We start from the raw sequence: 25,923 nt of genomic DNA, 5'->3' as shown, positions 1-25,923 counted from the left end.
AATTGATTTGTCCCTTCACTTTGTTTTCAGGGAAGGAAAAAAAAAAATCACTCATTGCCCCCCTTGAAACTCTCACTTCTTTAAGTGAGCTATCAGCACCCTCCAGTTGCATCGGAAGTTGTCTTCATCCCCCTGGATTGTTCCGGTGCCTGCTATGTGGGGACGGGGGCTGCTTACCACCAACTCTGAAAAAAGAGTACCCTAGGTTATTGAACATAGCAAAGTATTAAAGAGCTAGACCTGAGTTCAAATCCAAGTGCTCCCACTTATTTACCTCTGTTGAAATAATTATCTTCTCTTTAAGATGGAAACAATACACATACCTAGCTCAGGTTTTTATACAAAACTGAGTTCATATTGTCAACCCTAAGATCCTAAGATCAATGTCTGGCAAATAAATGTTACTCAAATATATGTTCATATGCAAGTAAGTGTAGCACTTTCTTTCTTAATATTCATTGAGCCCCCACCCTGGTCACATTATCTTCCTTTTTCACAAATGCAGCTATTCCTCACATGGCCTCATTTCCTTGTTGAGTCTTGCCTCCCCAAATGATTCAGTCTCACCTCCTTATTTATCTACAGTTCCACTGCTTGCATACCCTTGTGCCCACTATTGATCATTTCAACTGTTTGTATTTTGCACTTTTGCTTTTAGAATACTGAGAAAGTCACTTACCACAGCTCTACCATCCTGTTCTTGTTTCCCATCCTTTCATGGGTGTTACAAACTTCTGTAACTCTTCTGACAAGAATGATTACCCCCACAATGCAACCTTCCATGCTTCTGTTGTAGTAAGCTGCCCTATCGCCTACTGCATAGATGACAGAAACCATGAATGATGTGACTTGGAACCTTCCTGCTTCCCCAGCCATCTTATCTTTTTGTTTATGGAATGGGTTCTTGTTATTTTTTTTCTCGTGGCCAGTATAATTCCTTCTTCAGTTCTCTGAGTCTTAACCCTTCTTATCTAAGCAGGAATAATGTTACATCAATTATTTTACTCTTCTTACCATACATGTGCTGTTTAAGTCTCTCTCATGTTAAAAAAAAGAGACTCTGCGCTGTTTTCCCCTAGTCATATTTTTAACCTGTATTACTGTATCACTGCCACTGTCATTCCATTGTTCATCGATTTGCTTGAGCAGGCTCCAGTAACATTCTATTCATCCCAGCCCTGAGATTTTAGCAGCCTCTCCTTCTCATCCTTCCAAATGGTGCAATATCAGAGTCTCTTCCAGGGTCAGGGGAATGAGACCCGTTATTGTTACTGTTTTTCGCATATTGAATATGCCACAGGGAGCTTGCCAGGCTCTGCCATGCATTTTTAACCTAAGCAAAAAAATTATAATTTCATTGAAAATTTCCTTGCAATCCCTCTTGATTTATCACTTGTTTAAAACAGCGTTACAACTGTGGGTATGTTTCTGAGTTTTTATTTTTGGTCTCACTTTAGACATTCTTCTGATAAAGTGTCTAAACTAGAAGGTCAAGTGGAATCATATAAAAAGAAGTTAGAAGATCTTGGTGATTTGAGACGGCAAGTCAAACTCTTAGAAGAGAAGAATACTATGTACATGCAGAACACTGTCAGTCTAGAGGAAGAGTTAAGAAAAGCCAATGCAGCTCGAAGTCAACTTGAGACATACAAGAGACAGGTAAAAACAGTAGTGACAAAGCTTTTCAGTCTTTCCAATTAGGCTCTTCATTTTGACATTGACTTGTTCAAAACCTAATGACTTGGTTGGTTTTGATTTTAGAGATGCACCCAGCACAGCTTGGGGTTTCCTCACAGCCGTGCTTGGAGGATCATGTAGTGTCAGGGAATGAGCCCAGTGCTTCTGCATGCAAAGCATGTGCTCTAAACCATCACCATTATCATCAAAGCTGCTGTTTTCCCTTCCCTGGTTTCATGTCACGTGCATTCTAGACATCGGGAATGTGGTTCAGTAGTAGAAGACCTGTGCAAGGCCCTGGAGTCATTCCTAGTGCCGCATGCTCCCTTGACTACCGAACTGGGTGTGGCCAAAAAATCAAAAAAGTTCACATATTCATGGCTGGAGAGATAGTCTAGAGATAAAAGCACTTGCCTTGAACTAACTGCAGTTCAGTCCTGGGTACCATATAGTTCAGTCTCTTCAGTTCTACCTGAGTAATGCTTGAGCACAGAGCAGGAGTACACTCTGAGCACTGCTTTGCAATTTGATAACATTTGCAGTTAGTTGCTTGTTGAAATGATTTGTTTAAAGGATTCTTACATGTTGATTCTATAATATTGTCAGATTTCTTCATATTTTGCAGATTACCTTCTCAGGTATAAACTATTCAAATAAAAGCAGTTTTGTTTTTTTGTTTTTGTTTTTGTTTGTAACCCATACCTGGTGATACTCAGAATTTAATCATGGTCCTGTACTTGGGATAACTCCTGGCACAGTGCTCAGGGAACCATTTGGGGTGGCAGGGATTCATCCTAGGGTCAGCCACATGCAGGGCAAGCACCCTACCTCCTGTACTCTCTCTGGCCATCTTTCTTTCTTTCTAAATAACCATGCCTGATCTTCAATGTTTCCAAAAGAAGCAGTAATAGTAGGCAGCTGTTTTGTTTGGGGGGTTCTTTTTTATTTATTTTTGTTGTTATGGGCCACACTCAGCCTTCCTCACGGTTTACTCCTGGTTCTATACTCAGGGATCACTCACAGTGGCGCTCAGAGGACTAAATATGGTACGAGGAATCAAACCTAGGTTGAATACAGGCAAAGCGAATGTCCCACCCACTGTACTGTCACTCCAATCCCAAAAGCTCTGTTCCTTAGACCAATTCTTAGATTTTGTTGTTTCTGGCCATTTATTATCCCCTTACTATGGTGCTGCTGGTACTTTCTATTATCAGTATGAATTGTGTTAATGAGCACTCTATGCTTAAACCATCCTTATATTTCTAAAGATAAGCTTAGCTTGATGACTTGATTTATTTATGCATTGTTATCAAAATTGCTTTTGTTCATTTTACTTAGAATATTTGCTCTATGATTCACCTGAGGCTATCTTATATTTACCTGATTTGCTATCAAAATTAATGAGTTGACTTTATCTTAATAAAATTAGAGACTGCCCTCATAGTAGAACAGCCCTGTAAATTGTACGTGGCTGGTAAGATTCTTTTGTTGGCTATATTTTTTCCAACATTTGAGTACAAATTTTAAAATGCCACAGAGTCAAGGGAATTAATGAGCTTTTTGTGTAGACAGAGAAATTACCCAAAATAAATGGAGTCCAGAGAAACCATAAGTCAGTTTGAAAGGCATTAAATTAAAATGAGAAATTATGTAATTAGATTGTAGAATAGTAGAAAGACATAATTTTAGGAAAAAATTTTTTCCTGAACATTTGTCAGAACTAATGAAGAAAATCAGATTTGGTATTAACAGTGAAATTACAAGTAAAGTAGTAAAAAGAAATCTAGACCTAGAAATATGAACTAAAATTGCAAAATACACTTTACTGGGCTGGAGCCATAGCACAGCGGGTAGGGCGTTTGTTTGCCTTGCAAGTGGCCAACATGGCTGACCCAAGTTTGATTCCTCCGCCCCTCTTGGAGAGCCCGGCAAGCTACCAAGAGTATCTCACCCGCACAGCAAAGCCTGGCAAGCTACCCATGACGTATTCAGTATACCAAACACACTAACAATTTTCACAATGGAGACATTACTGGGCCCCCTCGAGCAAAATCGATGAACAATGGGAGGACAGTGACAGTGACACTTTACTGATTTTGAAGTCTAGTAGACTTTATTTTTCAATATTATTTTTCTTTCTGCAAGTTCTCTTGGGATTTTTTTTCTTTTTTTTCTTTTTTTTCCTTTTTGGGTCACACTTGGTGTTTGTCAGGGGTTACTCCTGACTCTGCTTTCAGGAATTACTGCTGGTGATGCTCAAGGATCCATATGGGATGCCGGGGATCAAACCTGGGTCGGCCATGTGCAAGGCAAATGCCCTACGTGCTGTACTATCACTCCAGCCTCTGGAGTTGACCTTTCAAACCTGTATTTTTTTATTTCTTTTTCTCTCTGATCATTTTAATGATCTCTTATTTATTTTATAATTTAGATATATTTCCTTATTTTCTTTAAATATTAAATCTAATATTAATTTCTGGTGATTCATTGTGAAATCCAGGGAGACCTTATTCCACTATCTTGTTTATGTTGATGTTAATTCACTATTGACCTTTGTTTTTTTGACCGCTTATTTCTTGTTAATGGCTTTTGTTATTTTGGAGTTTGGTCTTTCATTTGACTTATCTTTTATTTCGGAATTCTGAGGCCCTGGGCTGAGATTTGTTTTCCTCCAGATGATGTGTATTTCACTTATGCTAAAGTTTACATTGCTAGGTTCTTGCCAACTATCTTTTAGAGTCCAAGGTACTGTAACAGCCTTTGTCGGTTCCCTGTTACCAGCTCTGGGTCTTAGCAGAGAGCTTTAAGGGCCCAGTGCATGCCTTACATGTTATATGCCTCACCTGCTTGAGTTCCACAGCTCATCCCCAAACACCAGAGGGTATGCACTTGATGGCCCTATGGAACACCACTGGTCTGAGCACTGAACCTTGAGACCTGCACTGATGGTCCAGTATTCCCAGGAGTGGACCCCAGAAGTACAGCAATACTGAGAACCCACCATATACTGTTCCTCCCTCCCCTAGAAATCAGAGCTCTGTGTTCTTTGCTTTGGAAGTTGGCCCCTCACAATACTTCACACAAATTTCTGACACTAGTTTTTAAAAGTTGCAGATTGTCCTTTTCCCCAGTTATATTTCTTTTTCTTTATGGAAAAAGTTTCAGTATATTCAGTGCCTCATTATGAGTATAATAAATAAATCAAAGTCCCGTGTTCTTTTAAAATAATTTTAAACATAGTTATTTGGGGGCTGGAGCGATAGCACAGCGGTAGGGTGTTCACCTTACAAGTGGCCAATATGGCCGACCCAAGTTCGATTCCTCCGCCCCTCTCGGAGAGCCCGGCAAGCTACCGAGAGTATTCGATATGCCAAACACAGTAACAACAAAGTCTCCAATGGAGACGTTACTGGGCCCGCTCGAGCAAATCAACGATCAACGGGAGGGCCTTTACCTTTACCTTTACCTTATTTGGGATGGTCTGGTTTTATAACTCAGAATCTGGGTAGATTTTTGTGATTAGTTATCTTAACTGGGTTGTTATGTCATATACCTTTTCTTAAAATATTTTTGGGGAGTGAGTTTTCACAGATTTATAAAATTATAAGTAAAAAATTGACTGATAATTTTTAATGTTTCAATTTATAAAAGTTAACGGTACCTTTTTTATTAGGTAGTAGAACTGCAAAATAGATTATCTGAAGAATCAAAGAAAGCAGATAAATTAGATTTTGAATATAAACGTCTAAAAGAAAAAGTTGACAGTCTTCAAAAAGAAAAGGATGTAAGTATATATGCAGTATTTTGATTCAGAAAATTAAGATAATCATATTGTACTACATTAATTCTCATAACTTTAAAAATTAGAGATCTGCTTAAATTACAGGTTTACTTTTGTGTTTCAGAAATAGTTCTAACAGATTAAAAGAATGTTTTGACTTCTATACTAATTTCGTGTGTGTGTGTGTGTGTGTGTGTGTGTGTGTGTGTGTGTGTGTGTTGTTTTTGAACCACACCAGGTGGTGCTCAGGGCTTTCTCCTGGCTCTGCTATCAGGGATCACTCCTGATAGCAGGAGGGTTCGGTGGACCCTGGGACGCCAGGGATTGAACCCTAGTGGATTGCTTGCAAAGCAAGCACCCTAACTGCTGTACTATTGCTCCAGCTCTAATTTCTATTATATTTACCTTCTCTGTTTACTGCTATTTCTTTTACGTTGTTTCTGATTTGTCTCCACATAAACTGTCATTTTTCTGTTTTCTACAGAGGACATTTTTGTTTCAGCGAATTTTGAATCTTGTAAAAAAATTAAATTTGATCTGAATCATGTTTGATTTTATGTTTAATAAAAATTCTTATTTGGTGTAATATGTACTTTTCTTTAAAAACTCAGCAGACTGTTTCTTCTGTTTCATTGTAAATAGTATTGCTGCCTTGGATATTCAGGTTTGTTAAATGGGGAGGTGAACTGTTTTCCTTTTATGTCTGTCGCTGGCAAAGTGAGAATCTGTGATGGATAAAAGCTCAGATATTCGAAGCTAACTCTCTTGCTCCGATGTCCCTGCAGAGACTCAGAACAGAGAGGGATTCTCTGAAGGAGACCATTGAAGAACTCCGCTGCGTGCAGGCTCAGGAAGGCCAGCTTACTACTCAAGGTAGAGAGAGTTTCACAGTCCATGCAATAGTATTTCTTACAAACATTAGATTTTTTTAAAGATGACTGCATCAATAGATGAAAATTTAAAGGTGGGGGAAACCGGAAAGATAATACAGTGGTCCTTGCCATGCACATAGCGAGCCTGGGTCTGATTCTCACAACCTGTATGGTTCCCATGCACCACCAAGTGATATCCGAGTGCAGAGCTGGAGCTAAATCCTGAGACACCAGTGTGACCTGAAAGGCAAAAAGAGAGAAAGGAAATTTCAAAGGTGGTCTGCTGGTACCAAACTTGCATCCACGCAGGCCCACTCTGTGCCCTCTCCACTCCCTGACTATCCTGGAACTTCTCCCATTTATGATAAGTAACCCCTGAGTATGTTGGGTGTAGCCCACCCACCCCAAGTTCCCTCAAAAAAAAAAAAAAAAAAGAGCAACCCTTAGCTTAAGTTTTACCCTTTGGCACATTCTGTCATGGTGTTGGGGGAGGCTGGAGAACTGTTAAATTGTCTGAATTTATTAAATTGTTATTTATTAAATTGTCTAAATTTCTATTGAGTCTGATCACTGAACTGGTAACAGCAGTTTAAAAACAGACTGCAGTTTGTTCCCTCTTGCTCTAGTAACTGACCCTAGGCTTTTCAGTTACCACAAAGGAATTTTTCTTCCTTTTTTACTGAGATCTTTCCCCCTCTTCATTCTCCTTCCAAATCTACTGACTCACTTTGTTTCACCTTTATTTTTTTTTTCATGTCTTTATATTTTGTTGTTTTATTTTCTTTGGGGGAAACATACCCAGTTGTACTGGGGCTTCGCTCCCGGCAGTACTTTGGGCACCACGTGCCAGAGCCTGAACCAGAGCCTGGCACACAGCATGTGTGCAGCCTATTGCACTGTCATGGACTCTTACTGAGTCTCACCTTTAATCTCCACTTTGCTGTCTCTGTTGATAGTGTCCCTCTGACCTCAGTTTCTTGTTTCCTGAGCATCTGTGTCAGTCTGTGTTCTCATCACCACTATCTTGCTATTTTGTTTTTTGGCTTTTGGTTTTTTACTGCACCAGGGCCCAAACCTCGGGCCTCCCACATGCAAGGTGAGTGCTCCACTGCCGAGCTGCTTCCTCAGTTCGTTCCTAACCCTTTGAGCCTTTCTCCTCCTCTAGTTTGAACCTTCTTTATGCATATTTTACTCACAACACTTACTGAATTATAAATCACCATCACTGTCCTCCCATTGTTCATTGATTTGCTCGAGCGGGCCCAGTAACGTCTCCATTGGAGACTTTGTTGTTACTGTGTTTGGCATATCGAATACATCATAGGTAGCTTGCCAGGCTCTTCTGTGCGGGCGAGATACTCCCGGTAGCTTGCCGTAGAATTTTAAACAGAATTGATATCTGTAATTATAAATATAGAAGGCATCTGAAATTCAGTTCAGGATAGGCACGATGATCACGATCACAACCATCCTGTTGTTCATCGATTGCCTCGAGCAGGCCACAATAACATCTCCTTCGTCCTAGCCCTGAGATTTTTTTTTTAAGTGCCATATCAAAGCTCATTCAGGGTTAGGAGAATGAGACCCATCATTGTTACTGGTATTTCGCATATTGGGTACGCCACAGGGAGTTTGCCAGACTCTGCCGTGTGGGCAGGTTACATTCAGTAGCCTGCCAGTTTGTCCAAAGACTGAGATAATAAGATGTCGCGTGGCTGCAAATGCAGCCGCACGCTTCCGGGAGCTGGGTTTTATAGTCTCTGGGTCTTGGCCGTTGATGGGATTACACGGCGCCTGGAGGCCAGTTGGTGGGTGTGACCCCTGCCTACTGGAAAATGGAGGATCTGGGTGGAGTATGCTCAGCCCCAATTCAAGCAGGCTTGGAGATCTCAGCCCCAAGATCCGCATGCCTTTGTTCCTCTGCCAGTACCTTCATGCATGTGGAGAGTGGTCTCAGCATGGTGGTGGCTGGTTCTGGAGGTCTTCAGCTGCCGGAGCCCTGGTCGGGGCGGGGAGGAAACTCAACCTGCTCCCCTCCAAGGGGATAGGCATGACTGTCATTTAACTGTATACTATAATCATTAAAATGATCGAAGTATACATATATGCCTGACATTAAAAGATGCATTTTGTGTCATTTTCAATTTAGGTGACCATTATTTTCTTTAGTTTGGGGGCCACACCTAGCTTAAGACTTTCTCCTGGCTCTTGCTCAGGAATCATTACTGATGTTGCTCAGGGGACCCTATTGTGGTGCCGGAGATTAAACTCACATCAGCTGCATACAAAGAAAGTGCCTTATAAACTTAGTCCTATACTAAGTTCCGCCCCTGCTGGGGAGTTTCTTTCTCTTCTGCTACTTACCAGTAAATTTTCAGTTTTCATTTAAAAAAAATTAAAAAGTGCTGTACCCACTGTATTCTCTTGCTCTTTTATTTATTTATTTTGGGCGGGGGATTTTTTTTCAAGAGCGGGATTGGATCACACCTGGTGATCTCAGGGCTTAATCCTGGCTCTGCACTTAGAAATCACTCCTGGGAGTGCTCAGGGCACCATATGGGAATTGAACCTGGGTCAGCCGTGTGCAAGGCAAATGCCCTCCCCACTGTATTATCGCTCTGTCCCTGTAGCACCATTCTTAATGAGAAGTCAGCAAACTTGACACTAAACTTAATAGTTCACAACCAGGTGAAGGGGTTGAATAAATATTTCCTTAAGGAACATATGCAAATTATTGATAAACACATAAAGATATGATGAACATTAATAGTCATTAAAAAATGAAAATCAGAATCATAGCAAAATACACCATTTAGGATCACTTGTTGCAGAAAAAAAGCAATTTAGAAATATCTAACAAAATTGTGATTAGACTCCTGTGCATTGCTGATAAGAATAAAAAATGGGACCTAGAGATAATACAGCAGTCATGGTACTTGTAGTCAATTTCCGGCACCACATGGTCTGAACAGCACCAGGTGCATGTCAGATGGGAGCTGGAGAGTTAGCACAGGGATTAAGGCACCGGCCATACAAGCAGCCAACCCAGGATGCCCAGCATTTCATGAGCCTCTGAGCACCTCCAGGAGTGATAGCTAAGCACAGAGCCAGGAGTAGACTCTGAGCAACCCTGGCTGTACTTCCAGTTACACACAGACACACACACACACACACACACACACACGCGTGCGCGCGCGCACGCACGCACACACACACACACATCTAGCAACTGTAGCAGCCACTATGAAGTATTCAGTGATTCTTCCAAAATTTTAGCATAAAGTGCCATTTGACTCAGCGATTCTTAAGTATATGCTCCCAAAAATTCAAAATAAGGACTCTATCAGATTATAACAACATCCATCCCAAGAGCAATGTGAGCCAAAAGATGGAAACAGTTGTAATATTACATCAACACAAAAATGGATAATTCCTTCATTAAAATATCTTCAGAATATTAAATAAAGTAAGCCAGATACAAATGGAAAATATTATATAATTTTACTTACATGAGTTGATTCCTCCTCCTTCAATTACTCCACCCCTCTTGGAGATTCCCTACAAGCTACTGAGAGTATCTCATCCACACGGCAAAGCCTGGCAGGCTCCCCATGACGTATTTAATATGCCAAACACAGTAACAACAAGTCTCACAATGTTACTGGGCCCGCTCGAGCAAATTGATGAACAATGGGAGGACAGTGACAACAACAGTGACTTACACGAAGTATGTAAAATAGGCACATTTATAGAGACAGAAAGTATAGATTACCAGGGCATAAGAGAAAGGAAAGGCAAAGGAGAAAAGAATTGCTTACTAGTTATAGAATTTATGGTATGGGTGATAAAAATGGTTTTGGGAATAGATCCTATACTAAAATGCCTTAAAAGGGCTAGTGAGGAAGCTCAGGAGCAAGTGTATGCAGAGACTTGAGTTTCGCCCTTGGCCCTATTGTGCCCACATAGCACAGTTCCACTGGGCCCTAGCAGTAGACTGTCCAACACAGTCAAGAGATACTAGTAGTGACCCCAGAATTTGTCGGGGAGATGACTGAATGAATAAATAGTAAGGTAAGGTAAAGGTAAAGGCCCTCCCGTTGATCGTCAATTTGCTCGAGCGGGCCCAGTAACGTCTCCATTGGAGACTTTGTTGTTACTGTGTCTGGCATATCGAATACTCTCGGTAGCTTGCCGGGCTCTCCGAGAGGGGCAGAGGAATCGAACTCGGGTCGGCCATGTTGGCCGCTTGTAAGGCGAACGCCCTACCGCTGTGCTATCGCTCCAATTTATTTTACTTGAGCAGTTTTACCTTTAAAATTAATGCTCAAAGTAGATTTCATATAGAAACTGAGGGAGATATATAACCTTGCTTTCATATTTTCGTATTCATAGGGCTCATGCCTCTGGGCAGCCAGGAATCTTCAGATAGTCTGGCGGCAGAGATTGTCACACCTGAAATCAGGTAAGGATATAACAGCATTCATAATCACACTGCACAATATTCCCAGAGAAAACTTACTCCCCTACAGTATAAATTCATTTATCACTAGCATAAGCATAAAATGCTTATTTTATAGAAGCTGTTTTATGTTTTGACTGTTAGAAGCTTTCTTCAGTTGGCTTAGTTGAGACTTTGTCTTCAGCATTGTGGGAACACTGTCGTTTCATGCGTACACAGCACCCGGTATACCCATGCTTTGCATCACAGTAGATTCCAGTAAGGGAACCTCTGATGCCGAAACAAAGATGATCATTTTTGATGAGTCCGGGAATTGACCTGGGAAAAATCCAATGCAGTGAAAAAGAACTGTCACCCTATCTTCTACTTTCCCCCCTATAAGACTTTATATTTTTTTAAGTCATAGTGTTTTTAAAGTTCCATTTATTTAAATACATACTTGCTTTAGATATGGGTAAGAGTGCAAAATTTTTGAAGTGGCACAAAGTGTTCAGCAGAAGGAGAATGATTAATCCTGAATATTACTTTTGCCTTATTTGGGCCTATTTGCTCTTCTTTCATTTGATAGTAGCCTTGATACTTCTAAAATTCTAAAAATAGTTTCTAAAATTCTATTAATAGTTTAAAAGTTTATGAAACTCCCATGCAACTATTAACAGTAATAGTTGTATGGGAGTTCCATAAACTCTTAAACTACTAAAGTAATAGTTGTATACGAGTTTCATAATCTGGGGCTGGAGCAATAGTACAGTGCATAGGGTGTTTGCCTTGTATGCAGTTGAACCAGGTTCAATCCCCAGCATCCCATATGGTCTCACTAGCACTACCAGGAGTGATTCCAGAGTGCAGAGCAAGAGTAAGTGATGAGCACCACCTGTGTTGCCCCAAAACCAAAACTAACAATAATAAACTGTAAAAGCCTCAGTATGCAGTACTTGTTGAATAAGTGGAGACAATTGTATTCTTGTCGGAAGTTGCTAGTGAGGATAAACAAGAAAAAAGCAACTCTAGAAACATCATCTGAACCTTTGGTCTTTCTGTTACTGGTCCCAGGAGCCATGACTCCAGGATTGTATGCCAGGGCCTGGCACATTCATGGCCTGTGCTCTACCACTTCAGCTATGTCCCTAGTCCCAAATTGGTACTTAATTAATTAGACTGGTAAATTTTGTTGAATGAGTACTTAACTTATGAAGTGATTATTTGCAAAAAAGCAGGTTTGGGCAGGGGGGTAGACGTTGGGGCCACACTCAGTAGTACTCAGAGCTTACTCCTGACTCTGAACTCAGGGATCACTCGTGGCAGGGCTCAAGGGACATTATGAGCTACCGAGGTTCAAATCCGGGTTGGTTGTATGCATCAGGTGTATGTGTGTACTGTCTCTCCAGCCCTCAGAAACAATTTTTTAGGAATCTTTTTTATCTTCACTTGGTTCTTAACATTGAAGAAATAAAATGAGATTCAACAACCTGTCCCCATGGAGAGCTAAGTTGGTGGAGCACTTGCCCTTCAGATGGCAGGTTCTGAACACTGCTCTTATGCTGAGTGCACTCTGGGTGGCACAGCATAGTTGGGCACCCAACCAACTGTGTCCAAGTATCACAACTAATGTGCCAACCTGGGTTTGATTCCCAGCATTCCATATGGTCCCCTGAGCGCCGCCAGTGGTAATTCCTGAGTGCAGAGGCAGGAGTGACCCCTGTGCATTGCCAGGTATGACCCAAAAGTAAAAAAAAAATAAAAAATAAAATTTAAAAAATAAAAAATGCTACTAAAATATGCTAGGTTTAAAACTGTTACTAAGATTTTAGTATAGAAAATTTTTTGAAATTTTTGTGACCTATGTCATAGGTAATAGATCAGTTTTCTTAATGAATAATGATATTTGTTTATCAAATTTTCAAAAATTGATTTCAAATCATTTTCTCTGATGTTTAAGATTTGGAGAAATTAGAAACTTCATCGCTAAGAGTAAAATATTTTAAGTGATGCACTTTTCTTTTGAGCCATTTGGCTAAAGTATGTATTGTCAAAAAATGTGCCTACCATTGACCCCCCCCAAATTTTTTTCTAGCAATTAAAAATAACATACATATTAATAGTAGTAAGGAATAATCAAGGATATAAAGGTTGTAGCAAAAAAAATGCTGATAGTTTAAATACCAAATACTTAGACATTAGCAATTCATCTTTGTATTTAAGATGTCATTTGAAATATTAAAGTGTAGGGCCCAGAGTGATAGTACAGTGGGTAGGGTATTTGCCTCGGCTGACGCAGGTTCAGTCTCCAGCATCCCATATGGTTCCTCGAACCCACCAGGAATAATTACTGAGTTGTAGAGCCAAGAGTAACCCCTGAGTATCATCAGGTGTGACCCAAAAACAAATCTACATATATGAAAGCATAATAATTATATGAAAAGATTGGAAACATTTTAGTGCAGAATAGTGACACTAATGTAATGTGCACTAATGTAACATGTTGAGCCACTATTTTAGATGTTTGCCTATATTTATATATCCATAAGATTAGGTAATTATATTTCAACAATTCTTTCAAGGCTTTTTTTTTTTTCATTTTTTATGATTTTATTTATTGAATCTCTGTGAGAGCAGTTACAAAGCTTTCGGGTCTAAGTCTCGGTCATACAATAAAACACCTGTACCTTCACCATTGCCCATTCTCCACCCCCAACAACCCCAGTATACCCTCATCCCACACCCTCCCACTACCTGTGGGGCAGATGATTTCCACATTACTCTCTCTCTACTTTGATCACATTCAGTATTTTGACACCAGACCCACCATTATTATTTGAGATTTTACCCCAACACTCAGATCTGCTGAAAAGGCAACAGTAGACAATTTGTTTTCTTTTTTTTTTTTTTTAAATGTAGGAGTGCTGCTATTTATTCAGCCACTGATTAGCTGATTGAAGACAATTTGTTTTCTATTGCTGGTTATAAATAACATATGATGTGGCGTGGCTGCAGTAGTCGCCGCACGATTTTGAAAGTCTGAAACTTTAACACTTAAATCTGGAGGAATTTCTGCCAAAAAACCTGCTGGGTTCCGAGATTTGCTCCTGAGTCTCTGCGATCATGGCTGTTAAGCAGCTTGATCAGGAGCCAGAAAGGACGTTCATGGACGGTGACTTGGAGTCTTGTTGGGGTGGGGAGGACAGGACCAGCTCCACCCCCATCCCGTGAGGCCCTGCGTGTCTCGTCACTGCGGGCCCAAACCTGACTATCCAGTGGCCTCTGGAGGATGGCGGCCACTGGGTCGCCAGAGGGGAACAGGCCAAGGCATGAAACCTATTCCCACCTGCGGTGGCCCAGCACCAGTAATCTACTGCAGGGACCGGACGCATTTCTGCCAAAAGCCTCTGAGTTTCGAGATTTGTTTCTGAATCTCTGGGATCATGGCCATTAAGCAGTTCAATCAGGAACCAGAGAGGCCATGCCTCCAAGTATATATCTGAGCCGGCGGTGGTTTGTGGGTGTGTTTCCCACATACCTAACCTTTTGGCAGTTTACTTTCTTGGTAAACTTTGCCCCAAGTTTTTGGGGTCTAACCAAAGGCACAGCAGCAATTTTGGGGTATCTGGAAGTCTGAAGGCGCCATCAAGCTGTTGATGCACTCGCCTCACAGGTACAGATTGACCTGCTGGTGGCACCATACCCCCAACATGTCACACTTTGTAATTTAAATTGTGAAGCTGTTTTTATCTTTCAATATCAAGACCCAGTATTATTGGTAGAAGTTATAAATTAGTATTTTGTTTCTTAACTTGGAATAGATAATAAATATATCCACAATAATGACTTTCATCTTTTCAATATCGTAAGTAAATGTACATTATAAGATATATGGTATTGACAAAGTAAGAACAGTTTTGTATACGTGTATTTTATTTTTTTCTTTTTCTATGAAAAGCATAGATTTTGGTGTCTCATAGTAATATATTCCTTTAAAGATGACTGTGACTATTACATTTTCACAAGTGTGCCTTCAACAAGTACAACTTTAATTATGTTTAATATAAATTAATAGTTAATACCATCATTGCCATAAATATAGGAAGTTTCTTATGTCTCTTGCTTTTAATTTTTACCAGTGTAAACTTTTGACATGTTACAAAGAGCCCTCAAGAATGTAGTTCTTAACTTGCTTCAGATAATTTCACATTTTGCAAGAATACAGTTATCTAAAGGAATAGGCAGATGGTATCTCCTGAAGGAATTCATTAAATATTATGTTTTGCCATCAGATGATTGTTAATATAAGAGCATATATCTTTATCAATTATGTTTTTGGAGGAGACGCAAAGAACAGATATTTAAATGCATTCATAGCAAAAATATTTAAGTTCAAAATGTAAAATCTTCCCCAGGAGGAAAAGCAATGCAGCCAGGGCCAGGGACTAGCTCAGAGGGCTGGAACACGTGCTTCACATGTGTGAGGCCCCGAGTCTGATATTGCAGGTGTGGGGGGTGATCCCAGCCCTCCTGGCCCACATGGTGCAGAAGCACAGCCTGATGCACGCACTCTCATAAGAGATACCATCATGTCCCTTCCCTGGGAACTTGGTACAGGCTCTGGATTTACATCAGATCACTTCTGCTTTTGCTGAAAATGACAATAGTATTTTAAGTTTTATGCATTATTTCATATGATTTGGTGGATTATTTTTGGATTCTGGAACACTAAAATAAATTTTCCCTATAAAAATGTAAAATCTTGAAACCATACTTATTATAAATAATAATATTTGAAGTATTTTCATCTTAAGGTTATCCAATACTTTTTTTTTCTAATATTTATTGAGTAGTAAATATTTCTTCACGTTTCTATGGCTTAGAATCTAGACCAATTGATAAACATTTTTTTAATTGTATCACCATAAGATAGTTACAAGCTTTTGTTTTTGAGTTTCAGTCATACAATGATCAAACACCCATTCCTCCACCAGTACACATTCTCTACCACCAGTGCTCCCTTTCCAGCCCTCCTTCTGCCTCTATGGCAGACAATTTCCCCCATACTCTCTCTCTACTTTTGGGCACTATGGTTTTTGCAGTACAGCTAGTGAGAGGCCATCATTTTTTATCCTTTATTGACTTCACCACACATATCCCATCCTGAGCGATGCCTCCAACCATCATTGACTTAGTGACCCCTTCTCTATTCCAGCTGCCTTCTCCCCCAGCTATATAACGGGCTTCCAACTATGGGGCAGTATTACTGGCCCTTGTGTTTACTGTCCTTGGGTGTCGGTCTCATATTATGATAAACAATTCTTTTAAATATTTCTTTATGTTTCTGTGGCTTGGAATCTAGGCCAATTGATCAACAATCTTTTAAAAGCATCCATGTAAAATATGAAATATAATATTGTCTATTACAAAAGAGCTGAATTTTTGCAGGCTCTTTTTTTGTTGTTGTTTATATTATGTGTGTTAATTCTGTGTCTGTGCACAGCTGGGTGTTAGTAGCTATATTGTATTGATAATATACCAGATAAACAATGTTTGTTTTGCTTATCCAGGGAGAAACTTATTCGTCTTCAGCATGAGAATAGGATGCTAAAAATTAACCAAGAGGGGTCAGACAATGAAAAGATTGCCTTATTGCAGAGCCTCCTAGATGATGCAAATCTACGCAAAAATGAACTGGAGACAGAGAACAGGTAGGAATAACAGCAAATAGGCACAAGTTCTCCCTTTTCCCCTGGATTTTAGGTTCCTCAGATATGAAATGAAATATTCCATTTAATTTTAAAAAAGAAGTCTGTTAGATTTTTGAAAAAATGGTTTCTCTATTTATGTGCTAGCCTCCTCTCTCTTTAAGCAAATTAATGCCAATACCCTGCCATTTTCCTTTTATAGTGACTGAAACTAGAGAATTACAAGAGAACTCTTGAATGGAGAGATAGTGTAGCGGGGAACACACTTACCTTACATGCGGCCTGCGTCGGTTCAAACTCTGGCACCCCACGTGGTCACCTAGCTTTAAATGCAGCTTGCTAACCACCTGATGTCATCTTACTATGTTTTATTTATTTTCCTTACTTGGTTTTGCTTTTTGGTCACACCTGGTGATGGCCAGGGCTTACTCCTGGCTCTGCACTCAAGGTTCACTTCTGCCGGGTCTCAGGGGACTGCCTGTGATCCTGTGACAGAGAATTGAATCCTAGTCAGAACGTGTAAGGCAAGTGCCTTACCTGCTGTACTGTCTGGCCCTGATAATTTTTTTTTTTATTAGTGAGACATCATGAGATACAGTTGTAGACTTTACAAATTTTCGTGCTTGGTTTTCAATTATACAATGATCAAATATCCATCTCTCCACCAGTGCCCATTTCCCACCACCACAGATCCCAGTATCCCTCCCATCCCCCATCCCTCCCATCCCACCCTGCCTCTGTGTTAGGGCATTCCCTTTTGTTTTCTCTCTCTTATTGGGTGTTGTGGTTTGCAGAAGAGGCAATGGGTGAAAATCATGTTTGGTCTATAGTCTACTTTCAGCATGCTTCTCCCATCCTGGGAGGATCCTCCCACACCTTTATTTGGTGTTCCCTTCTCTATCTGAGCTCCCTTTTCCCCTAGCATGTGTGGTTTGGCCCTGATAATTTTTAAAGACAAGATTTGTAATGAACTTCCAAAGCCCTTCCAGTTACTTTAGCCTTTAATAACTTTCTGACCCTCAATAATAAAAGATTAAAAGACAGTCAGTAATGAAAATTTATATACTGGTCTTTTCCTCTTTCTTCTCAAAGTATGTTTCAAACCTGAACTCATCCTAATTTTATGTACACCTTGACCATGAACTGTAAATAGACTTTGATTAAAATATTAAGTATACTCAGAGATAGTACTGGAAATAAGGTGTTTGCCTTGCATGTGACCATGATCAACCCCAGTTCAATCCCTGACACCCCCTCAGCACCACCAAGGGTGACTCTTGAGCACAGAACCAGGAAATGCCCCTGAGCACTGCTAGGTGAGGCCCAAAAATAATAAAAGAATTAAAACAAGAATGAAATGTTACTTACACTCCTGAAGGGGATACAAAGAAGGTAGAAGCAAATCACATTCATAGAATTCTGCTTTGTACTGTGCTGAATACACTGTATTTTATCACATATAATTCTGTAAAACAATTCCATGAGGTAGGGATTATACTTCTTACTTTGTAGATAACTTTATATGTGTATATGCAAATAAAAATCCCTTTATATGGTTTTATACTTAAAATAATTATATTACTATGTTCATTTATCCCTTTCCCAGTCCTGGGCATCTAACTTAGTCTCCTTATTCCCAGGAGCACCTTGGTGTTTTATGGTAATTACAGTGGCTTCAGCCTAAAAGACTTAGAATGTTTGTTAACTGTATCATGTCAGCTGTGGCTAAGATTGATATGTACTTGAACTAGTTTCAATTATAGTTTGATAGTTTGAGAAGTATCTATAATTCTATATTGCTCTCTGAAAATATTGAAGAAACTTACAATGTCACTAGTAATATTTTTCTAGATCTCATCTCCAGATTGAATGTCCTTTTTGTTGTGGGTGGGGGAGCCACACCTGACCTTTGCTTGGGAGTCACTCCTGGCTCTACACTCAGGAATTATTCCTGGAAGTACTCGGGGAATATGAGATGACAGGGATTGAACCCTATCGGCCACACGCAAGGCAAGCACCTTACCACTGTACTATTGCTCCTGAATATAACTTGATCATTCTTTTACTATTGAAAAAGCATTTAAGTTTTCTGTTCCTTGATGTGAGAAATATCAGTTACTGTCTTGGATTTTTTTTTTAATATTTGCTGTGATAAGAATCTGGAAATTTTATTCTAAGATTTCAGCAATACCCAGGACCTGGGGAACAAAACTGATCTCTTGAGTGATGGATCTTTATAACCTAGAGAACTTATGAGAATAACCTATCAGCTTTGATAAAGGCTGGCTAGGTTTTTCCAGTTTCAGCAAAATTTATGGCAGATTATAAAACAAATTTAAAATACTTGTTGGCATTTTTTTAAATTTATTTATTTATTGAATCTCTGTGGGAAAAGTTACAAAGCTTTCAGGTTTAAGTCTCATGCAAATATCAAACACATTTCCCTTTACCAATACTTATTTTTCACCACGAAGAACCCCAATAACCCCCCCCCCCAGCCCTTCCAGTGCCTGTGAGGCAGATGACTTCTAGTTAACACTCTATCTACTTTGACTAGATTCATTGTTTCAACAAAAGATGCACCATTATTATTTAGAGTTTACACCCCCAAATGACACATGCTGAAAAGGCATTGTGAAATAATTTATTTTCTACAGCTGGTCACAAGAATCAAAAATAGCGTTGCGCGATTTTGGATTTCTGGTATTTTACTTATTAACCCTGGAAGTATTTCTGCTGAGAGTCAGATAGTTATGAGATTGGTTTCTGTGCTTCTGGAGCCATGGCCAGAGAGCCACTTGTGGGGGGCAACTCTGACCTCGGTAGGGCATGAAGGACGAGCCGGTAACGCCCCCCTTCCCATGAGGCTTCAGTCACCCCATCACGACCGGCTCATACCTGGCTTTCCACAAAGCTCCCAAGCAGCTGCCATCTTTCTTTCCAGAGGGAAAAAGGTGGAAGGGACCAACACCCTTCCCCCTCCGGGCAGGCATGGTGGCGTGGATTAACGCATAGTCCATTCACTTTTCTGCTGCAAGCTGCCGGGCTCTGCATTGAGTCCTTGTGCTTCTGGAGCCACGGCCTTGCCGGAGAGCCGCTTGTGGGGGGGCAACTCTGACCTTGGTAGGGCATGAAGGACGAGCCAGGAATGCCCCCCCTTCCCATGAGGTTTTAGTCACCCCATCACGACCGGCTCATACCTGGCTTTCCACAAAGCTCCCAGGCGGCTGCCATCTTTCTTTCCAGAGCCTTGTTGGCATTTCTAACCATGTTCTCTCGTTTCTTATTCGGTCAGATCATTACCAAACACACTACTGATTTTCTTTGTGTCTTGGGACTTGCTGAATTCTCAGTGATTTTATTTATTGTTCTAGTTTCAGTTCAAGTCAGACTGACTCTGACTTCACACAGTTCATATGCAGTTGGGTTTTTGGGAGGTTTTTTTTTTTTTGAGTAATTTTTATTCCTTTTGTTCTGGCTTTTTTTGGTTTGTTTTTTGTTTTGGGGGCCATATCTGGGAGTGCTTAGGGGCCACTCCCTGCTCTGTTCTGAGTTCCTGGTGCTACTCCAAAGAACATGCCGCTCTAGGGATTGAACCTGAGCTTCCTGCTTGCATATACTCAGCCCATTGAGCTATTTCTCTGGCCCTGTTCTTCGTATTCTTTGTATACTGTATACACAAGTAGACATATCTCATGTTTTATTAATTACATCTTGCTTTCCTCTAAATTCCTCAAATGCAGAAATTTTTTTTATTTTGTTGCTTTTGGTTTTGGGGTTACACAGGTAGTGCTCAGTATTTCTCCTGGTTCTGCACTTAGGAATCACTCCTACCAGAATTCAAGGGACATAAGCGGTGTCTGGGGCCAAACCTGGGTGAACTGTATGCATGGCAAGCTCCCTAACCTCTGTATTATCTCTTACCCAAATGCAGAAATTTTCAACAAATGATGACCAAAGTACCTGACAAATAGTGTAATAAACATATTGAAATGAGTTTTAAATGGGCATGAATAAATACTTCAGTAAAATCACAGATACACTGTTGGAAATCATAGAAATTTCAATCAATGAAAAGAAAAAAGTGTACTACTACTAAAATAAGATTCTCTGTTTTGCTGATTATTCTCCCTTACCCATGTAACAAACTAAGGAAAATGGCAAAATGAGTCAGAACTTTGAAAATTAATATACATTTGATTCTAGGCTGGTGAATCAAAGACTTCTGGAAGTACAATCACAAGTCGAAGAATTGCAAAAATCTTTACAGGATCAAGGTTCAAAAGCAGAAGATGTAAGTGTTGCTATGTGCCAGTCATGACCTAATGGTTTTAGAATGCTGAAAAAAGCTGTAACTTTTTTGTTCGATCAATCTCTAAAAAACAGTATGTAGTTAACATAGTTATAGATACTTACAAAAAAGACAAAACAAACTTTCCGATTCCTCCTGTTGGGAATTAGAAACTCATTTATGATTATAAGATAACTGAGGCATAAATGTGCTCAACTTAGACAATGAATGAGAAGATAGGTACAAATTTAGCATAAAAAGGTAAAGGTAAAGGTAAAGGCCCTCCCGTTGATCGTTGATTTGCTCGAGCGGGCCCAGTAACGTCTCCATTGGAGACTTTGTTGTTACTGTGTCTGGCATATCGAATACTCTCGGTAGCTTGCCGGGCTCTCCGAGAGGGGCGGAGGAATCGAACTCGGGTCGCCCATGTTGGCCGCTTGTAAGGCGAACGCCCAGTAGAATTTTTTTTATTTGCATGTTTGTGTTTGAAAGCTAATGCTGGGGTCAAGGGGGCAACACACGTGGCAGAGCATACATGAGCATACGTGCCTTGGATGGTGAGGCCCTGAATTCATCCATGGTATTCCAGCCCATCCTCTGCTACAGACCTCTGGCACCCAAGTTATCAGGCCTGTGTCACCATATTAAGCATTGCTGGTTATGGTCACCCAAAAAAGGAAAAAAAGAGAGGGAAAAATGTCATCCTTAGGGTACAGCCATCCTGTCATTTCTCAATTCCTCTTACTTACACCCTCCTCAAATATAAAGGTCGCTGTCCTTTTTATACATTCCCTTAGCTTTCCATTTATCTCTTTTAGCCCTGGTAATGGCAAAGCTCGTAAATAAGACGAGAATAAAGACATAACAGATGTGTTAAACCAGATGCTCGGTCACCTCTCTCCTTTCTTCATGGTCACCATCTATCACAGTGCTTGTGATGAAAGTGCAAATAAATCACGTTTCAAATTCCTTACATCTAATGAGCCATTTACAGTAGAGCTACAACTATGAAAACGCTCAAAGATAGTGTAATGATGGAGAGACCTAAACTTCACTGACGGATCTTCAGCCAGTCGGAGTTGTGTATTTCCAGTGAGATGCATGGTGCTAGAGAGAGGGTAGGGTGGAGGGGCTTGCTTTCCAGCACCAGCAGGTGTGAGTCACAACCCCCCTAAACATTTTAATTAAAGAGTAATAAAGTAACTTAATAAAGTGAATTGTTGGAATTTTATGTTTTACTTTTTAAGCATGCTTTTTTTACAGAACACTAAATGACAGTGAGACAAAGCAAATCCACCATTAGTATAGTAATGGATGAAGAACTCTATCTGAGAGAGTCGGTAGCAGGCAAAGCATGCTAGCCCTGGACCGTCTCTTCAACCTTTAAATCTAATTGAATATGCTCTTCTCCTGCACTTTATCCTTTGGAGGGGGCCCTCCCAAACAGTATTCAGGGCCACCCTGGGGCTCCTGCCAGCATCCACTGTCTGGCTGCAGTGCTGCTTCTACTCTTCAGGGTTGGGGCACTACTAAGAGCCACCAGGACTTGACCTGCTGGCGTTTGGGGAGCCACAAGGTCCCAGAGGTCAAACTTGGGACCTCACATTGCAAGGCAGATGCTCTCCATTCCTTTGAGCTACTTCCCCAATCCCTTATGCCATTACTTTAAAAGATGTATATCACAAGTTAGATGTCAGTTTTATAAAGTGCTCCTTGCATAAATTAGTTAATTTACTAACCTGGTTGCCAATGAGATGTCATCTAAATTACTAGTGATAAATAAATTACTAGTGATAGTCTCAAAACTACTTATTCTGAAGATCTGCCTCAGAATTGTTGAGAGAAATAGCGTGATGCAAGATACATACTTCTTTCCCCAGCAAATTTTTGACATTTTTGTTTTCGGTCTTTCACTAACCTGCACTATTGGATCTCAAGTATATGTGAAGTATAGGGGACAACTTACCAAATCAAATTGCTCCCCACAGAAAAACAACATAATTTCTTCATATTTCTATTTTCAAAAGTATAATCCTTTCATATGTCCTTAAGTCAAAATTCCATGATTTGCATATTTTCATTATTTCTATGTCATTTATTTTTAGCATGGAAACAGAAAAGCATTGTTATGTCCAGTGATATGGATAATTTGAGCTAGCCACAGTGTATAAAACTCCAGAGAACAAGACATATTGAGATCATAGAAGAAAGAAAAATGTACATTAAAAAAATTGTATCTCTTACTTCTGTTTATGAATTACTAAATCGTTCCTTCTATTGGCTGCTGTGTTTGCTTCATACTAATATGTCTTCTCTGTCTCTTGGCATGGTTTCTGCTCAAGGCTATAGTAAGTATTGCTTCCTGTTAATTTCTATATATGGAGCAGTTTTATATCTATATTACCTGCCATCATAATTTGATGGCATTGTAATTTAATGGGAATCTTACATGAAATGAATTTTACCAGTAATATTTGACTTACATGTTTATTTTCTATTTTATGAATATGTTAAGAGGATATCAAGAACTTAAACTAAAATGAATTCTGCTCATTTTTCTCCCCAGCCATTCCTGTTTTACCTAATTTCTATAAGTTATTTTGAAGCTAGTTTCCTGTCACTGTATTAGCTTCCTCTCACCACACACTGTGATTGTAGCATTCTTCACAGGAGAGATAGCTGAGTGTGTAGAGGGAGCATGGTAGGAAAGACTATGCCTAGGCGAGCAGACGAGGGCATTGCCACTGAGGACCACTAAATGACTCCCTGTCACACCTTCCTCTGCTAATTAGGAAAGCTGATCTTGTTTCCAGATTCATAGGTTGCCCTGAGACTGAGACTGTGGCATGCCTTAATGCAGTGCCCGCTATGTAACACCATCATCGAGTGAGTACCTGTTACTATCCGGAGTCAAAGTTAATCTTAGAGTCTGACCAGAATTAAAGTTGAAATATATGAAAAGTATTTTTAGTTACCTTATTCACTAAAGAAGGAATAGGCTGTCCTAGAAAGAAGGGTTATTACTTTTTATATTTTGGGGAAGTGGTCATAGATGACATGTGATCCTCTCATACAGCTATAGTCAATATATGGAGTGTCAAGGGGATTTGGAATACCACAGAGCTATGACCATTATGAAAATCTCTGTGATAAAGAGACTTTAAAAGTCTATGAACTTGATGTGAGAAGTTTGTTGTTCATACTTTGCTGTTATTGATTTGTTGGTTATTATATAAGGCTATAAAGAAAAACAAGTTTAAGCATAAGTTTAGTTATGAAACCCAGTGCGCCTCTTTAGAATGACACTATTTGTTTCTTTGGGGTTAATTTTTGGTTTGGGAGGTCACACCAGTGGTGCTCAGGAATCACTCCTGACCACTGGGATAACCATAGGGATGCTCGGAATCAAACCTGGTCAGTCGTGCAAGGCAAGGACTTTGCTTACTGTGCTATCACTCTGGCCCCAAGAATGACATTATTTATTTATATCTGTTTTGAAAATCATGTCAATTCTGATCCGATTTTTCTGGAAACTTTTTTGAATAAAGTTCTCCAACATACTAAATTCTGTGCATATGCTATCTTTGACCTTTTCATATTACTACCTAAATTATTTCAAACCTATGCATATTTATACATTTCTGATAGTATTTGTGGGATTTGAGCCAAACTATAAGAAAACGATATAGTAGATTAAAGGTATCTCAGGGTAATTTTTTGTTTCGTTTTTTGTTTGGGAGCTTCACCCAGCAGTGCTCAGGCCTTACTCCTGGATCTGCACTCATGGATCACTGCTGGAAGCTCTTGGGGGACCATTTGGGGTGCCAGGGATCAAACTCAGGTTGACTGTATTGCAAAGCAAGCCCGTACCCACTGTACTATTGCTCCAGCCTTGGGGTAATGTTTTTTTTTGAATCTAGGCCTACACAAGTGACTTTATTTCCCTTGCTGTAAATAGAGATTCAGGTATTTCATTTGGGGGTACTTTATACTAATTTCTCTCTTATCAAAGAGAAATGAGCTTTAGTACATTTTGTGGTTTGAATTCTTTAACCAGAGACTTAGTCATTATTGTATTCTTAATTTTATTTTTGGCTTTTGTTTTTGTTTCGGGGGGGCACACTCAGTACTCTTAATATTTAAATATAAATAGTTGATGTTAACTAATCAACTTTTTATTTTCATTTCAGTCAGTTCTTCTAAAGAAGAAGCTTGAAGAACATCTGTAAGTATAAAAGCTATTGAGTATCATTCTTAAGTTAGTGGAATGTAAGTTCAGGTTTCTGTGCAATGACATTGCGCATCCTCTGAGAATAGGGAACAGTATATGATATTTTAATAGTGACCAAAGGGATATCATCACACAAAGTCCTCGAATCTAAACAATTAACTGCTTTAAGACTATTTTCTCAAATAAGATTATTGGATTGTTTTACTTTGCTTTGTTTTCTTGGACTATCCTGGTCGTATACCTGGGCTACTCCCGGCTCTTGTGCTCAGGGATCACTCCCGGATTGGCTTGGCAATCACCAAGTGTAGGTATCAAATGCCTGCCTCCTACATGATTATATGTTCTGTATTTTTTTATCTTTGAGAGTTTGAGCCTCTAGATCAGACATCAGAGACTATAAAGATACAGCCCTTAGCTTAGTTTTTTTTTTATTTTTGTATTTCATCTTTATTGATTACATTTAATATTAGAACAACAGTTCCACCACCATTACACCTTCCCATCACTGTATTTCCATCCCAAACCCCAACCCCTGCCCCAAAGCAGAACCAAAATAATTTATTTTGTATTCTTGATGCACAGCAGAGTCTGGCAAGCTCCCCGTGGCATATTCGATATGCCAAAACAATAATAAGTCTCACAATGGAGACGTTACTGGTGCCCGCTCAAGCAAATTGATGAACAGTGGGAGGACAGTGCTACTACAGTCCTACAGTATTCTTGTTATAAACTATCTGCTAAAAATGAGACAAAAAAGGTTTCTTAGAGGAAAATGTGTGAAGATTGTTGTATTTCACCCAGGAGCCATTAAGCCCTTCTATAAGAGATTAGTAACATGTTGTTAAAGGTTGACCCTTGTATGCGTGCATATATATATTTTTTTTTCTCTAAGATTGGTTGCCTTCTACTTTTTTTTTCTTTTTTT

The 25,923-nt window shown here is 39.7% G+C and overlaps 1 protein-coding gene across 2 annotated transcripts in view; it reads left to right on the top strand.

Moving 5' to 3' along the window:
* Positions 1-25,923, top strand: part of HOOK3 (hook microtubule tethering protein 3) — a 93,055-nt gene that overhangs the window by 51,678 nt on the left and 15,454 nt on the right. Inside the window, exons 11-17 of one of the 2 annotated variants that reach the window (XM_056116869.1) lie at positions 1,458-1,659; positions 5,351-5,461; positions 6,244-6,331; positions 10,723-10,792; positions 16,339-16,479; positions 20,683-20,770; positions 24,958-24,992. In XM_056116869.1, the coding sequence (XP_055972844.1) occupies positions 1,458-1,659; positions 5,351-5,461; positions 6,244-6,331; positions 10,723-10,792; positions 16,339-16,479; positions 20,683-20,770; positions 24,958-24,992 (735 nt within the window). Of the gene's footprint in view, positions 1-1,457; positions 1,660-5,350; positions 5,462-6,243; positions 6,332-10,722; positions 10,793-16,338; positions 16,480-20,682; positions 20,777-24,957; positions 24,993-25,923 lie in introns of both variants that reach the window. The other variant, XM_056116868.1, reaches the window with a different exon arrangement.

This window comes from Sorex fumeus, unplaced genomic scaffold (genome assembly GCF_029834395.1).
Source record: "Sorex fumeus unplaced genomic scaffold, SorFum_2.1 ptg000033l, whole genome shotgun sequence".
Classification (NCBI taxonomy): domain Eukaryota; kingdom Metazoa; phylum Chordata; class Mammalia; order Eulipotyphla; family Soricidae; genus Sorex; species Sorex fumeus.
This window is presented reverse-complemented; position numbering and strand designations above follow the sequence as displayed.